Source organism: Myripristis murdjan, chromosome 6 (assembly GCF_902150065.1).
Source record: "Myripristis murdjan chromosome 6, fMyrMur1.1, whole genome shotgun sequence".
NCBI classification, from domain to species: Eukaryota; Metazoa; Chordata; class Actinopteri; order Holocentriformes; family Holocentridae; genus Myripristis; species Myripristis murdjan.
The window spans coordinates 10,211,836-10,229,500 of NC_043985.1; the positions used below are offsets into that span (position 1 = coordinate 10,211,836).

Genomic DNA, 17,665 nt, shown 5'->3' on the forward strand with positions numbered 1-17,665 from the left:
TGACCGATTTACTTCTCGTTTGTCAGCTGAGATGTGAAGATGTTGTGGTTGGGCTGCTGCTGGCAGGACTGCATTACTGGTGCTGCGTTTGTTGCTTCTTTATTATGATCATAACAGTTTCTGTCTGTATGAAGACAGATGTTCTTCCTGAGATCCACCCATCGTCCAAATTTGGGTTTTCTGCATGTTTTCGGCTCCAAGAGACGACAGGACGGTGACGGTTTTAAGGGGAAACTCAAGGCTTCAGAAAGACAGAAGCACAAGAGCAACACTCTTATTTTGTCCTTTCTATGGTCTTAATAATTAATGAATATATTTGACATGAAACCGTGACTCTTGGCTCCCAGCAGCCCAGTGCAGTTGGAGTTCATAAGTAAAGCCTTTGATTTTGCAAAAGTGTCATGGAATCAGGACATAAAAATGGATTTCATACAATAACGAGGAAGAGCTGAAATTCAAACGTGAAGTGATGTGAACAGACTTGAGTTTGTCTGCAGGCTGTCCATCCGTCCGTCTCCTTGGCAGCAGCGGACTAACAGCAGTTTGCACAACTTACGGTAACATGGCCCCAAATACACACAGGAGAGGAACTTGTCCAGGCCACAAGCAAATAACAAGCCAGCAGCAACACACACACACACACACACACACACTCGACCGGACACAGAAAGAACTGCACTCCCAGCCGTTCAGCCAGGGTAACCCTAACATGTTCAACGGCTTGAGCGTTACGATTCGTTTTGCAAAGTGAACTTTTACGTAGTCGTTTATTTTATTTGATTTCTTTTCCTGAGCTTTAGTCCATGCGCTTGATTAAGGTGAACTCAAAATGCTGCTTTACTTATGTTCTTATTGATTCACAGATTTCAAAAACAATAAAAACTCAAAGCTTCAGTGTGGACTCACATGCTCAGGGACTGCACATTCATGATTCATGACATTCACCGAAAAGTACAACCTTTATCTTATCTGACGTTTGCTGTGACGGCTCCTCGCTGCCCATCAGTCTGTGAAAGACAGCCAGGACACTTTTCCAGTTTGTTGACATGATGCATGAAAACCAGGATTACACGCTCAAATCTGTTTCTAGTTCCAGTCGAAGAGCGAAACAGCCGAGACTCTCCAATGCAGCACTGCCGCTGACTGGGAAACTGACCTCCTGTGCTGTGACGGTATGATCCTGAGGGTGGCGCTGCACAGACTGGAGATGTATTTTCTGTGTTAGAACTGTTAACTCAATCAGTGGTAATTAACATTCAAGATTTATAAAAGATTTTCCCTTCAAAGTGGAAACTGTAAAGCTGATGCTTTGTGAGCTGCTCTTCTTGTAATGATTTCCTGCTTGAAGGGGCTGCGTGTCGCACTTTCATCCATCAGGATATCATCATCCTCAGATCAATTATATTACCTTGGCAAACAAACGAGCTCGGCAGTGCAGCACGCCATGCTTCCCAGATGCCAGATTATATTTCATATTATATTCCTCCTGCCCACAGGGTGTGTGCTGTTCACTGGGGACCATGTACAGACGTAGTCGAGAAACATGAGCACACGTTACCTCCCACGTCCATCCAGCGATGATCCTCCAGCCCAGCAGACGTGCAGGCAGTTGAACGCTCGTCGCTCGGTTTGTCTGGTAGCAAAGAAAATGGCTGCTCCAGGTCTTTGCTGCCGTGGAACCGAGCAGATATGTTGTCCTGTGGCTTTAGCCTAAAATCAGAGAAGCACCGTGTTTGTCCTGGTGTGCCAGTGCTAACCCTAAGCCTAACTTCTCCTGTTGGCTCCTCCCATCAACATCTGCAAACTAACAAACCTAGCAACCTCGTAAAACAGCTGTTTACTTCCTGTGACCCCTTCAGTGCTACAAACTGAGGCACTTCAGCCAAACTAGTGTTGAACTTTATGCGACTGGGACACGACGTCTTTTCACTGCTGTGATCCTCGCCGCAAAGCTCTCGCCTCAGCAAGGCAGTGTTTACAGCAGAGAGCCCGCTACCATAGCAACAGTTCACAGAAAAATGGCGTCAACCATCCTGGTGTCTTAATGAGATAGAGTCCATTCTACTCTATTCAAGTTCTCCGTTTGTCCAGGAAGAGCAGCGCCAGCTCCCCGCTCTGCGCCTCGGGGGAAAACCTGAGCCGCTCACAGCACGACATGCGGCGATCGCACCGACGTCTCACAGTCAACACACCATTCAAACAGCATCACTGACCCTGGAGCCTGTTTTCACCAGAGGACCTGATTCACTCATCAGGCTGCCCAGTCAAAAGGGGGCATCCCACAAAAAGTCATAGGACGTCCTGACTGATCTGAGTAAAGCAACACAAGGTTTTGTCCTGGGCTCAGGAATAACCTTCTCACAGAGACTGGACCACGCCCACTTCTTTTCTCCCACTTTCTCCAAACCAAAGGGGGCTACGGGGGCGTGGCTGGGTTACATAAGGCCACGCCCACTTCGGATTGTGCTTTTTATTAGAGATTCTGGACCAGAGCATTTAACACTGCTGAGTTTTATTTGTTCATTATTACCATGCGACTGCTTCACATGGTGCTGATGAGAGCAGCAGTCGGAGGTTGCAATGCACCATGGGAGGGGCCAGCATGTTTCCTTGTTGATGTTAAGATGCGACACGAGGCGCCTGTGACTGACCGCCTGGAAGTTCCCTGAAGCCGCTCAACCTGCGGGTCACACAGGTTAACATCCCGGCCAGGTCTCTGAGGAATGCTCGCTATTTTCCTCACGTCACACACACACACACACACTCATACCGTCACACTCACACAGTCACACACTCACACAGAGTGGAAATAATTCTCCTACACTAACACAGCTTTTCTTCCTCGGGGTGTGCTTTGGAGTGGTATTCAGTGTTTTTTTTTTTTTGTTTTTTTTTTTTTTAACAATACATCACTCTACTTAGCCAAATATTTTTTTGTCAATATGTGGCATCTTTAAATTTGACTTTTGCATTTTTTTCACCCACTATCATAAGAACTGATGAGGGATGAGGTTCATGAGGAATTCTTGGTCCTCTCAGACCACAAGACCACAAAGCTGATTCAAATCCACTTCAGCAGACGCTAACAAATCAAACGAACCAGGTGGTTGTTTGCGACAGAAGCCTCCTCTGTCTGTGTGTTAGGAGCTGCTAAACACCATCAACCTGACATGGACCCAGCCTCCAACATGACGCTTCAGCCAGAACCTCACTGGCTCCTGAGCTGATTCCTTTGGGGGTCTTGGAGGCTGTTGTGACGGAGGTGTGGCTCAGTCTGCTGCTTTACCGCCCCGGGGCCACGCCGTGTGACCCTGCACGCCGCCCAGGGGCCACAGGTACAGACACTTTGCACAGAAACATGCAGACACTTGTTTCTACGCAGAAATGGATGAAAGTGGGAATTTATGTGACATTTATTATTGTAACTTAACTATTACAATATATTAAAAGTTCTTTATGCCCAGTTTCATTGTGTGTATGATTTTGTACAAGCCTATTTATAGTATCTATTGTTTTTTAGATTATTATTATGTTCATGAGTGAGAATATGTCTGGTGCACTGTGTTACAAATAACACACATGTGACTGATGGGTGGATTGATCCGGAGGCTCATGTGTGATCAGGTCATATTGATCATGAGGAGCTACAGTATGGATGGATCTACAGTTTGATGCGTCTGGCCCCTGGAGCTCCTCGTCCTCCCCCGGTCCCAACCGTCTTTCAGCAGTTTCTCGAGCTCCCTGTCCAAACTGAAAGCAACAATCGTGTGTCTTTGGCAGACCGTTGTACTCTCTGGTTTCCCCGTCGCCTCCGTCTTGACCTGCGGAATAACAAACCGCCCACTCTTGTTGTCACTTTGGTTCCCACTTCAGGTCCTACTACTTTTTTTGGGTTCCTGAGGGGAAGCAACTTTTTGGGTTCTAAACCAATTTATTTTTGGCTGAAATGCTCAGAATAGTTCAAAATTATGTTCACAAACCGGAACAGAAGCAGTTCCTCGTTGGTCAAAAAGACCTATGAGAGTGTGTATCTTCTAGCCTGTGTGTATGTATGTGTGTGTGTGAGACACCATATCTGGCAGAGTAATGCCCTCAGACTCCTCAGCTCCTCCACAATAACTGGCAGAATCTGTTTTTATCTTGACGGTCCAGAGGTTCAATCTGTCATAATAAATCAGATGCCTGACCTTGTTGCTAAGATTCCCCCTCCTGATACCTGAGCCCAGACGAAAACATGGCCTCCCTTCCTCAGGGCAGTGCAGGTGTGAGAGCCCTGAGCGCCTGGCCTCAGTGCAAAAGAAAACCCAAATAGTTGTGAGCTAAAATTTGACTGTGGCCATCTGTTCTGATGTGATCCTCCAAGCCGGGGACGGGACAGGTAGACCCCCCCCGCCCAGCGCTCTGCTGTCACCATCCACAACTGTCAGTCTGGCCTGGAGTGTGTCATGGAAATGATTTCATGGTACAAGAAATGTGTGTTGTGTGCTGTGTGTGTGTGTGTGTGTGTGTGCATGACTTTCAGAGAGAGAGAGAGAGAGAGCATTATACAGTTTGGATCCGCTCTCCTGCTGTGAGCTGTACCCACTCGACACACACACTCCTCAGATCTCCAGGCATGTGGGCCTGTCTGTCATCAAAGGTATCACTGCCAACAGGTTGTCTGTGTGTGTGTGTGTGTGTGTGTGTGTGTGTGTGTGTGTGTGTGTGTGTGTGTGTTTGTGTGTGTGGTCTAAAATAGCTGCTGTTTTTTTTAAACCATCACACACACAGTAAACTCAGCAGGGAGCCTGATAGCTGGCATAGCTGCATCATGTGCATAGCTACACACACACACATACAGTGTCTAAGAATAACAGTGCTCAGTGGGAGTCATCTATTTATATTCTGCATCATCCAGATGATTATTCATCTATTTAAATCCTTGAAGTGACCCGGTGATATCAGAAGGCGAACAGACTTCAGCATCATATCATCTTTTTTTCTGATTGTGAGTCTTTGAGTAAAGTCTTCAAACAGTCCCGTCTGTGCCAGGCGCCGACAGCAGCTGAGAAGATGCTGCCAGGATCTTCTGCTGCCTCACAAAGGCATGATGCCATAAAGCGCAGCTAACTGTGGTAAACCAAACCTGGTGTCAGACGTGGCAGGAAAACATGCGTGACCTTAGACTTGCGTTGTGTTTCTGGGTCAGTTACAGGAGCGGCTGCAGCAAACAAACACTGCTGCCACCAGATCTGCACAGCACAGTCATGCTCACTGTGGCTCATTCATATGTCTGTATGTCATCATTACATCATTTCATCAAAATTAATCAACAGTCTACCACTTGATTAAAATGTGTACAGCCGTCACACTAACCTCCCCCGCCTGTAAGTAATGTGGCTGACACTGATCTATTATCAACTGAGTTTATCACACTTTTTTTTTTTTTTTTTTTTTTTTTTTTAACAAAGTGATTCAGTTACATCAGGGTTAATACAGAGGTACAGTTAATGTGGTCCATTGTTGCAAAATGTATGTGTATCTATGTGTGTGTGTGTGTGTGTGTGTGTGTGTGTGTGTGTGTGTGTGTGTAAAGAGAGATGGTAAAAAAGCCAATCTTTTAAAAATTAAGTCGAAATCAGAGAATCAGAGTAAATAATGGCTTCTGGAGGAGATGGTATTATCATACCTCTGGAACCCTGAAGCTGTATAAAATAATAATATATCTATATCGATATAGCTATATCTATAGATAGATAGATATACCTATATGGATATATATCTATATCTATATCTATATAGATATAGATATAGATATATATAGATATAGATATAGATATAGATATATAGATATAGATAGATAGATAGATAGATAGATAGATATATGTGGGGAGAGAGAGAGAGAGAGAGAGAGAGAGAGAGAGAGAGAGAGAGAGAGAGAGAGGTATTGCTTGATGATTAGCCCTCCACATGTGAAAATGAAACCCTTGCTTTGAATGGAGCTCCTCTCTGCATGTTAACAGGCCATAACAGTTGAGTGTAATATCTACAAAACACTGGGTTATTTATACAGGGTGCATATACAGGGTAAACAGGCAGGTGACCCAGGACGGACTGAAGGCCCGCCCACTCACCTGCCGCTCCCTCGCTCCAGCTCCGGGCCAGCCCGGGCCAGCCCGTCACCTCCCCAGCAGAGAAACCCGGCTGGACTGTCCGAGGTGGAGCCGGATGGAGGCGGACTCTGCTGTCTTCTGATGACTTGAAGCTGGACGCAGAGAAAGTCCCTCCGCTGGAAAGTAGTCCCCGGGGCGGTGTTTGCTCTGCAGAGCCAGTTATCAGCTCTGTGGTTCATGAATGTCGGTGACTCTATCAGCCGCAGAGGCGGAACATTATAAGGCGGCTGTGGCAACCCAAAACTCAAATTTTGAAAAAGAAGGGATTTTGATTGTATACTGTGAAAGCTGATAACCCTGCTGGGCCTGCAGAGTGCTGTGAGGAGCTGGGAATGTGGACGCTGTGACGGAGGAGCCTTCACAAACAGCTGACAGGCTCCGTCACAGGGACGGCCCCTTTAAGCCCGGAGAGGGACGGGAGCAGCCGCTTCGCCCCGGACACAGCAGCGACACACAGCCGCCGAAACACCGCCGCTTCGGCCCGAGTCTGAGAGAGCCGCCGAGCAGGAGGAGGAAGGAGCAGGGAGAGACTCGGCCGCTGGACACTTCATGCAGCTGGACTGCTGTTACTGCGCTGTATTCCCGCTACACACACACACACACACACACACACACACACACACACACACAGAGAGAGAGAGAGAGAGAGAGAGAGAGAGTCCTTCTCACGTTCTCTCCTTCTCACACACACTCCAAACTCCATCACACACACACACATACACACACATACACGGTGCTCGTCATGGAGTGGATGAGGGGCTGCTGACACCCGGAGAGCCGTGACGAAAATCTAGCACCTGGGGGAAAGGTTGCCGTGCATATTAAGAGGCAGCAGCAGCGGAGAGGAGAGCAGCCGCCAGCAACATGTCCGTCCCTGTGAGTATATCTGTCCTGTTATTTCACTGCTGTTGTGTGCTGCGTGTTGCATGGCTGCCTGCAGGCGACAGCAGACGAATTACTTCATCAGTACTGCAGAAATATCGTTTGTGCACAATACAGGGGGCATGACTGCCTGCATGCAGAAGTCATGTATGTATGCAGACACAGTCATGCTCCCCTCCTGTGTACAGACGCCAGCAGTCAAGTTCCCTTCGTTTTTTCGAGGATTAAAGTCGCTGTCTGAGCGCCTCCGGACATCCCGCCGTGCTGTCATTTTATTCCAAATGAATCCTCCCATAATTAGTCCTTCATAGTTCCCAATCTTTTTGGAGGGTCTGCTTGTGTGTGGCCCAATACATAACTGCTTGCCAGACATACAGTAAGCCACACTCCATGTAAAAATCTGGTGTTTTAATGTTGCTCTGCTTGCAGGCCAAGACTAATACCAGGTAGAACATGATTATAGCTATGTAATGAACTGACAGAGGCCGCTCCTTCATCCGGCTTACATCTGATAAACCAAGGCCTCTTTATTTCAGTCAAATGTTAGCTTTCATAACTGGTTATTCCCACGGTCTTGTCCACCAAAATACGCGGTGGAAGGTGGCAGTGAGCAGTGCCAAGCCGTCTTGAAAAAGTTAAAATTTCATTGGACTGAAGTGCTCCTGGTCAGATTTTATATGCCGACTTAGAGTTAAGACTCCCAGCTATCAAGTCACAGTATTAAGTCGTGTTCTTCCAGGTGTGTGGCTGTGCACATTAGCAAGACTGTACCAAACCCTGTTTTTTTTCTATGAGGTTTTGTACACACGGGGTTCACAGAGCCATTTCACTATTCTTGGCAAGACCTTGTCTGTCAACGAATTCCCAGCTGATGCTTTTGGGGGAGCTTGTGTGTGTGTGTGTGTGTGTGTGTGGTTTTCAATCAAATTCCTGCTTTTGCACAGTCTATAGTGGTTTAGGAAAGGCTGCTGTTGCAACACGTTGAGTGATTGGGTCTTGATGGAGCCTGTTGTATTTGTTCTCTATCACATTCCTGAGGATCTGTTTCCACACACACAGCCCCAAGGTCCTCTTCCAAGCTGTGCCAGGGTGTGTGTGTGTGTGTGTGTGCGCTGTTTTTGCTGTCTCTACTTGTCTGTCAGTGCTGCCAGTTCACTGTCCTCAGGTCCACAGCGCAGTAGAGCAGGGCACACATTTCCATGAGCGCTCTGCCTGCCACTGATCAGGACTGAGTGCTGCTGCTGGCTGTCTAATTACAATTAATTGCATTCACTCAGCATCTCAGGTGTAAATCGTTTCCTGATTTGACAGTGAGACTGAAAACCCCCGCTAAAGCACCATGCAAGTGGTTTTTAATGTTTGGACCCTTTATTACATTTAACCACATTTATACTGCAACATACCTCTTTACAAATCATGCAGGGTTAAGGGCTACAGATTTCACAAAATACAACGAAAATCCTTTGATATTAAAATTTGCATTTTTGGTTGAAGCAGCCACCGTATAATGTTGTGCTTCTGTGATAATAATATTCATAAATGACAGAACTGATAACTGGCTCTGTAACACAAATGTTTCCCCTGGGGACTGTTTTCCCTGGTGGAGGAAGCGTCTCACTCTGCCCCGATTTCAAGTCATCAAAACACAACAGTGCTGCTATTTTTAGGAAAACTCATGTGCAGGACTTCATTCCGCTGATGGAAAACTGGAGTGAAGAAAGTCTGAAGTCTCTGAAAGTTCATTTTCATATCGTAGTGGAATAAAGAGAAACCAACAGCTCGATAAAAGGGAGGAGAAATGATATCGCAGCTCTGAAATATGACTGCTCGCTTTTAGAAAAGATCATCAGAAATGTGAAGTATTTGGTAGATTTTACACTAAACATGCAAAATCACTGGTAAGGAGTTTCAAATGCTATCCATGGCTTTCACTTTATTTGCCTACACATGAATCCTCCCATCAGTTGTGTGTGTGCTTGCATGGAGCCGAGCTGCCACACAAAGCTCGTGTCTGGCAGACGGTTCAGGCGTCTGAGGCTTTGCAGGCAGAGCTCGTAGGGACGGTAAAGTAACGCGCAATTTTCCATTGAAGTGCTTTTTATTGGCATCATCGGGTAAAGAAAACAAAACAAAACTGTGAGAATGTGAAGTCTTTAATGCAGAGAGGTCAGCTGGTTGTTTTCTCCTGACTCAGACCAGCCGTTTTACTGGGTATTAAAAGGTTTTACCTGTAAGAGTCAAAATCAAAAAGTCAAAATCACAAGTAGTGTTAGTTCCAACAAGCAACATATTTTAACACCAACGTTACTCTGCGGGAAATGAAGCCCACCCAGCCCTGCTGGAATGCTTATTCTTAGACACTGTGTGTGTGTGCGTGTGTGTGTGTGTGTGTGTGTGTGTGTGTGTGTGTGGCGTGTGTGTGTGTGTGTGTGTGAGTGGCAGAGTGACAGTGAGGAACAAAAGCGACACTGACAGTGAATTGTTGGTCCTGAGTGACGAGGAGACAAAGAGACAGCAGCTTCATCCAACTCCACCTCCACTGCCCAGGCAGGCAGAGAGACAGACAGCCAGGCAGGCAGACAGACAGACAGACAGACAGACAGGCAGGCAGACAGACAGACAGACGGTGCAGTGCGGTGCAGAGGAGCTGGGCTTGTACAAACCAGGATGAGGTTTCAGAGGCTGATAGCAGGACGTTCGGTGTTTGGTATTTTCTGTCTTTAAATTTCACACCAAGTTCTTGTGAGCTCTGGTTCTGGTCCCACTCAGTGACTCTGCCAGTGTTTGTCCTCCTGGGTCAGATCACTGTACGTTAGCCCGGCCTAAAACTGCATTCACATGTTCATAACTACTGGAGGAAATGAGCCATGCACACACATGCACGCACGCACCACGCACACACGCACGAGCACACACACACTTTGAGGTGGTGGTATTATTGGTTCATCAGCAGGTTGCTATGGCTGCATAGGAATAAGCAGGTGTTGACCTACCTGCTGCTGCTGTTGTGTGTGTGTATGTGTCAGTGTGTGTGTGTATGTGTGGGTGTGCGTGTTTGCTGTGTAAGACAAAGTAAGTAAGTGCTAAGTGTATGTGATGTTGTACTCTCTCTCTCTCTCTCTCTCTCTCTCTCTCTCTCTCTCTCTCTCTCTCTCGCCGGTGTGCTCTGCCAACACTGCCCACCCCCCCACCCCCCACCACACACACACACACACACACACACACACACACACACACACACACACAGTCAAAGCCATGCAGACATACACACCAATGTGAGGAGCCATTATCAACATCAGAAGTGACATCATCGCAGCAAAATGGCAGTCGCCTCTTTGTGTCCATGACGATTGTTCCCATGATCCCTCTCACCTGGATCTCTCTCTCTCTCTCTCTCTCTCTCTCTCTCTCTCTCTCTCTCTCTCTCTCTCACTCTCTCTCTCTCTCACACACACACACACACACACACACACACATAACTGATGTCAACTGATGCTTTGTTCTGCTGCTCGCTGCCCCTGTGCTCTGCAGCCAGGCAGCAGAGCAGCACCAGGAGGCTCTGATGCACGGCCCCAGGCAGCCAGTCAGTGAGCCAGTCAGTCAGTCAGTCAGTCAGTCAGTGAGCCAGTCAGTCAGTCAGTCAGTCAGTGAGTCAGTCAATGAGTCAGTCAGTCAGTCAGTGAGTCAGTCAGTCAATGAGTCAGTCAGTCAGTCAGTGAGTCCGTCAGTCAATGAGTCCGTCAGTCAATGAGTCAGTCAGTCAGTCAGTCAGCCAGCCAGTCAGTCAGCCAGTCAGTCAGTCAGTGAGTCCGTCAGTCAGTGAGTCAGTCAGTCAGTCAGTCAGTCAATGAGTCAGTCAGTCAGTCAGTGATTCAGTCAGTCAGTCAGTCAGTCAGTCAGCCAGCCAGTCAGTCAGTCAGTCAGTGGGTCCGTCAGTCAGTCAGTCAGTGTGTCAGCCAGTCAGTGAGTCAGTGAGTCAGCCAGTCAGTCAGTCAGTGAGTCAGTCGGTCAGTCAGTGAGTCAGTCAGTCAGTCAGTGAGTCAGTCAGTCGGTCAGTCAGTCAGTCAGTCAGTCGGTTTGTCAATGAGTCAGTCAGTGAGTCGGTCAGTCAGTCAGTCAGTGAGTCAGTCAGTTGGTCAGTCAGTGAGTCAGTCAGTCGGTCAGTCAGTCAGTCAGTCAGTGAGTCAGTCAGTCGGTCAGTCAGTCAGTGAGTCAGTCGGTCAGTCAGTGAGTCAGTCAGTCAGTCAGTCAGTCAGTCAGTGAGTCCGTCAGTCAGTCAGTCGGTCAGTCAGTGAGTCAGTGAGTCAGTCAGTCAGTCAGTGAGTCAGTCAGTCAGTCAGTGAGTCAGTCAGTCAGTCAGTCAGTGAGTCCGTCAGTCAGTCAGTCAGTCAGTCAGTCAGTCAGTGAGTCAGTCAGTCAGTCAGTCAGTCAGTCAGTCAGTCAGTGAGTCAGTCAGTCAGTGAGTCCGTCAGTCAGTCAGTCAGTCAGTCAGTCAGTCAGTGAGTCCGTCAGTCAGTCAGTCGGTCAGTCAGTGAGTCAGTGAGTCAGTCAGTCAGTGAGTCCGTCAGTCAGTCAGTCGGTCAGTCAGTCAGTCAGTCAGTCAGTGAGTCAGTCAGTCGGTCAGTCAGTGAGTCAGTCAGTCAGTCAGTGAGTCAGTCAGTCGGTCAGTCAGTGAGTCAGTCAGTCAGTCAGTGAGTCCGTCAGTCGGTCAGTCAGCGAGTCAGTCAGTCAGTCAGTCAGTCAGTGAGTCAGTCAGTCGGTCAGTCAGTGAGTCAGTCAGTCAGTCAGTCAGTGAGTCCGTCAGTCAGTCAGTCAGTGAGTCAGTCAGTCAGTCAGTCAGTCAGTGAGTCAGTCAGTCAGTCAGTCAGTGAGTCAGTCAGTCGGTCAGTCAGTGAGTCAGTCAGTCAGTCAGTGAGTCCGTCAGTCGGTCAGTCAGCGAGTCAGTCAGTCAGTCAGTCAGTCAGTGAGTCAGTCAGTCGGTCAGTCAGTGAGTCCGTCAGTCAGTCAGTCAGTGAGTCAGTCGGTCAGTCAGTCAGTCAGTCAGTCAGTCAGTCAGTCAGTCAGTGAGTCAGTCGGTCAGTCAGTGAGTCAGTCAGTCAGTCAGTCAGTCAGTCAGTCAGTCAGTGAGTCCGTCAGTCAGTCAGTCGGTCAGTCAGTGAGTCAGTGAGTCAGTCAGTGAGTCAGTCAGTCAGTCAGTCAGTGAGTCAGTCAGTCAGTCGGTCAGTCAGTGAGTCCGTCAGTCAGTCGGTCAGTCAGTGAGACCGTCAGTCGGTCAGTCAGCGAGTCAGTCAGTCGGTCAGTCAGTGAGTCAGTCAGTCCGTCAGTCAGTCAGTGAGTCCGTCAGTCAGTCAGTCAGTCAGTCAGTGAGTCAGTCGGTCAGTCAGTCAGTCAGTCAGTTAGTGAGTCAGTCAGTCAGTCAGTCAGTCAGCCTGTCAGTGAGTCAGTCAGTCAGTGAGTGAGTCTAACCCTAACCGTAACACACACACACACACACACAACAGACAACAACCCCAACACACGCACCAACACACACACACACACACACACACGCACACATACACACACACACACACACACACCAGTACACACACACACACACACACACACACACACACACACACACACCAACACGCACTGCTGGTGGCTCAGAGGTGATGACTGACAGGGATTATTTTTGTCTGTTTATTGTTTTTAAGGATAATCCAGGAGTCCTGGCTTTCCTCCTCACTGGCTGTGTTCTCTCCTCTCCAAGTTCCGTTTAAAAAGCAGCTTTTCTCAAAGCGGTGTTTGACTGCGAGACCCACAGCGACACCTTTCAAAGGGTCATTTCAACGAAAAAAAAAAAAAAAAAAAAAAAAACAGCAGCATGCATGTGACGTGCAGCACAGCTGTAATCTGTGGACTGGAACATGGAGCCGGGCGGCTCACAGGACAACGTGGCTTTCCTCAGACTGAGTCTTCGGCTCAAACAAATGCAGTAAAATGTTGAGGTTGCAGCAGCCCGGCGTAGATGTGCGGGGCTTAATCCTGCAGGATGAAGCTCACACACACACACACATACACACACACACACACACACCAAACTGGAATTGCATTGTAATCTGTTGAAAGCAGGCCAGCCAGTGGGGCTCTGATCAGCAGCTGCTGTCGTCCACACTGCACCAGTTAACAGAGCACTGGAGCACTGCTCCTCCAGTTTACCTCTTTTGTTTTGCCGTCTCACTGCTACTGACAGCTGGCAGGTTCTGATGCTCTGTCCACACAATATATGAGAAATACTTTAAAGGGATAGTTCACCCATTTTGACAAAAGTGATATTATTTCACTTCCCCCTAACTGTTATGTAGGAGTTATTGTTACTGACTGCCCAGCTAATATACTGAAAAAACTGAAATTATGTAAAAAAAAATATATATATATTGACCACAAGAGTAAATTGTTCAAAAAAGGTGAACAAAGCCTTCACATGAGTGTAAAATAATTTCCAAATGTCAGCAAACCTTTAACAGTCTTAGCAGATGTAAAGCCCATATTAGCTTTTCCTCTCTGAGTGATCTCTGTGGAAATAAAAACAACACAATCTTATAAAGCAAAAAGTAAAGTTAGCAGTGGGCTGGCAGTGTTAGAACTAAAAAAAAAAAATGCTGAATGGTTCTCAGATGAGTGTATCCTGCAGGGCTGAGCGTGTTCAGGCGTCTCAGAGGAGAAATCAAGCGCTCCCTCACAGAGTCCCGTCCTGCTGCCCTCATCCATTAATGCATGCTGTCTAAATGCACACACGCATAAATTAACATTGCTGTCCATGTTTAAAGATTAATATGTGCAGAAATAGTCAAACATACATGCACACTTCCATATGTGTGTGTGTGTGTGTGTGTGTGTGTATATGTGTATGTGTGCATTTAGCCTGTTTAGAATCATCGGTGCATCTAATCTTCCTTAAACACATGCAAAGAATTTGCATGCATACATACATATATACATGCCAGATGACTGGGTTCCTTAGTGTGTGTGTGTGTGTGTGTGTGCGTGTGTGTGTGTGTGTGTGTGTGTGTGTGTGTGTGTGTGCGTGCGTGCGTGCACATGCTCTCTATCACTCTGCTGCTTCCTATCAACTCCTCCATCGCTCTCTTTCCCTCTCTCCATCCCTACTCGCCCACCTCACACACACACACACACACACACTCCGCCACCACCCTATAGTAGGATAGGTGGGGTTTCCTGAGGCTGCAAACAGGGGCTGCCTGGCCAGTGATAGGTGTCTGTGTGTATGCACATGTGTGTGTGAGGGTGTGTGTGTGTGTGTGTGTGTATGCTGGTAAAGCGTTTCACATCCATATTAATCATCGCTGCTCAGGGATAGAAGTCCTCCCTCCCATCTCAATGCACACACACACACACACACACACACACACACACACACACACACACACACACACACCCCTTGCATCTCAATTTCCCCTGGCTCTCCACGTTCTCAGCAGGGAGTTGCTAGGGGCAACAGGAGGGTCTGCTCCATGTGTCAATCACATACCAGGACCTGTGTGTGTGTGTGTGTGTGTGTGTGTGTGTGTGTGTGTGTGGGGACAGGTAGCTACATGGATCACAGAGAGCGGCAGCAGGATGTTTCTGTTGTTGTCGGATGTTTTGCTGTGGCACTTTATCTTTTCTCGATATTCAACATCTTTAGATCTGACGTCTGACGTCTTAAAGGGACATTTCACTCATTTGAAAAATGATATTATGGGTTAGGGTTAAAAGATTGAGTCTGTTCATTGAAGGCATGTTGGAGGACAAAACGAACTCGTTTCTGCAGAGCGTTAGCAGAAAGCTGACAGATGCTGTTGCTAGCTTCTGTCTGTCCTCTCCTCTCCGTCTCGCTCTCGTTGCCGCCAGCCTCCTCTGTCGCTGCAACTCCAGCTTTCTGACGTTAAAACTTCATCAGACTCTAATTCTGTTCATTTAACAATTTGGATTAAGGGGGTTATTTTATGTTAGCTGGGGGGACGTCAGCAGTAGACCACACCCACTGGAGCAGAGCCAGTCACTCCCAGTGATCCAGTCACTCCCAGTGCTCTCGCAGTGCTGTGTCAGAGGACAGGCAGCAGAGCCTCAGTATGTGTGTATGTGTGTAAACTGTGCAGTGTATAGTACATTGTGCAGTGTATAGTGTGTATGTAAACTGTGCAGTGTATAGTGTGTGTACATTGTGCAGTGTATAGTGTGTATGTAAACTGTGCAGTGTATAGTGTGTGTACTTTGTGCAGTGTATTGTGTGTGTGCTTTGTGCAGTGTAGTGTGTACATTGTGTAGTGTATAGTGTGTGTACATTGTGTAGTGTGTACATTGTGCAGTGTATAGTGTGTGTACATTGTGCAGTGTATAATGTGTGTAAACCGTGCAGTGTATAGTGTGTGTAAACTGTGCAGTGTGTAGTGTGTGTACATTGTGCAGTGTATAGTGTGTATAAACTGCAGTGTATAGTGTGTGTAAACTGTGCAGTGTATAGTGTGTGTACATTGTGCAGTGTATAGTGTGTGTAAACTGTGCAGTGTGTAGTGTGTGTACATTGTGCAGTGTATAGTGTGTATAAACTGCAGTGTATAGTGTGTGTAAACTGTGCAGTGTATAGTGTGTGTACATTGTGCAGTGTATAGTGTGTGTACATTGTGCAGTGTATAGTGTGTGTAAACTGTGCAGTGTATAGTGTGTGTACATTGTGCAGTGTATAGTGTGTGTACATTGTGCAGTGTATAGTGTGTATAAACTGCAGTGTATAGTGTGTGTAAACTGTGCAGTGTATAGTGTGTGTAAACTGTGCAGTGTATAGTGTGTGTACATTGTGCAGTGTATAGTGTGTATAAACTGCAGTGTATAGTGTGTATAAACTGCAGTGTATAGTGTGTGTAAACTGTGCAGTGTATAGTGTGTGTAAACTGTGCAGTGTATAGTGTGTGTAAACTGTGCAGTGTATAGTGTGTGTAAACTATGCAGTGTATAGTGAGTGTAAACTGTGCAGTGTGTAGTGTGTGTAAACTGTGCAGTGTGTAGTGTGTGTGTAAACTGTGCAGTGTGTAGTGTGTGTGTAAACTGTGCAGTGTGTGGTGTGTGTATACTGTGCAGTGTGTAGTGTGTGTGTGTGTAAACTGTGCAGTGTGTAGTGTGTGTGTAAACTGTGCAGTGTGTAGTGTGTGTAAACTGTGCAGTGTGTAGTGTGTGTGTAAACTGTGCAGTGTGTGGTGTGTGTATACTGTGCAGTGTGTAGTGTGTGTGTGTAAACTGTGCAGTGTATAGTGTGTGTAAACTGTGCAGTGTGTAGTGTGTGTAAACTGTGCAGTGTGTAGTGTGTGTTGCTGAAAGGATGCTGTGTCCCTCTCCATGCATCCATTAGCCATAAATGGTTTAGTATTGATCAGCCTGTATGCTGCTAGATAGCTTTTATTGATTGTTTGACATGTTGGCTCTATGTACAGTACAGCAGTTTGATGCATGGAAGCAAACACTTGTCCATTTTCTCCGAAATATTTAACCTTCATCTTTAGGTGTGTGGTTTTTAAAGGGACAGTCCACTCTATCAGGAAAAACCTTTCCTCCTCCTTTCTCTCCTACCTTTAAAGTATCCTCCATCTCTCCTCCATCTGTCTCTCCATCTCTATGTGCCAGAGCAGAATTCCCCAGGTGTGTGTACGTGTGTGTGTGCGTGTGTGTGTGTGTGTGTGTGTGAGAGAGAGAGAGAGAGAGAGAGAGAGAGAGCTTTGATAATGAGGAGTTATTGAGAGATATGACAGACTAACTGCTCATTCCTCCGTTGTCCTCTGTCAGTCTCACTGTCACTCCACCGTGTGTGTGTGTGTGTGTGTGTGTAAGACTGTGGTTGTCTTTGCCACTTCCTCTCATTGTTCCTCATTGTTCTATCATATGTCTGTATCTGTTTACAGTGTCTAGTTATTTGTCTGGTAATACTGTAGTGTGTTTTGTCAGATGCAGTCATGGTTTCATGTTTGTATTGCAGTATCAAGAGGAAAAAATGTGCTCTGGAGCAAATATAAGAGCAAACCTAAACAATGATGGAACTAGTGACTGCACACTAGATGAAGATCAGATTTTTAATAAGTGTTTGGCTTCATCAGGATCATGAAAGGCCCAGTCCTGAAAACCCACGTGTGGAGCTTTAAACAGACGGCAGATATCAACACACACTCAGCGTCCCTCCCTCAGCTTCAGCTGTCCAACCAAACAGCAGCACGGCCATAAAATCCACCTTTTAACAAAGTTTATAATGTTCAGTTTGTGTTGACATTGTGCAGAATGTGTCACTTTAATTCTGTGTTTATTACTGAGATTGTAGTTTGCAGAGGTCTGCTACTGGACTGCATTATACTGAGAGGTGTTTCTCATTTTTTGTCCTCCCAATAAATATACTTTAGGGAGGACAGAATAGTGGAAACAGCTGTCAGTAAAGTGCAGTCCAGTCCAACAGCAGCACTAACTATGAGCTCAATGCCAAACATAGAAGTGGATGAACACCTCTGTTACTGTGACAACAAGACAAGCTGAGCGCAAGAAAATAAGAAGAAAGAAGAGAAGTGAGCTATGGCACAACAGTTGGACTGGATTAGATTAGATTAGAT

At 46.7% G+C, this 17,665-nt stretch overlaps 1 protein-coding gene across 1 annotated transcript in view; it reads left to right on the plus strand.

Moving 5' to 3' along the window:
• Positions 1-6,816: 6,816 nt before the first annotated feature.
• The window catches only part of bcar1 (BCAR1 scaffold protein, Cas family member), a 92,259-nt gene continuing 81,410 nt past the window's right edge, over positions 6,817-17,665 (plus strand). The window contains exon 1 of the mRNA XM_030053620.1: positions 6,817-7,028. Coding sequence (XP_029909480.1) covers positions 7,017-7,028 — 12 coding nt within the window. The 5' untranslated portion in view covers positions 6,817-7,016. The remainder of the gene's footprint in view (positions 7,029-17,665) is intronic.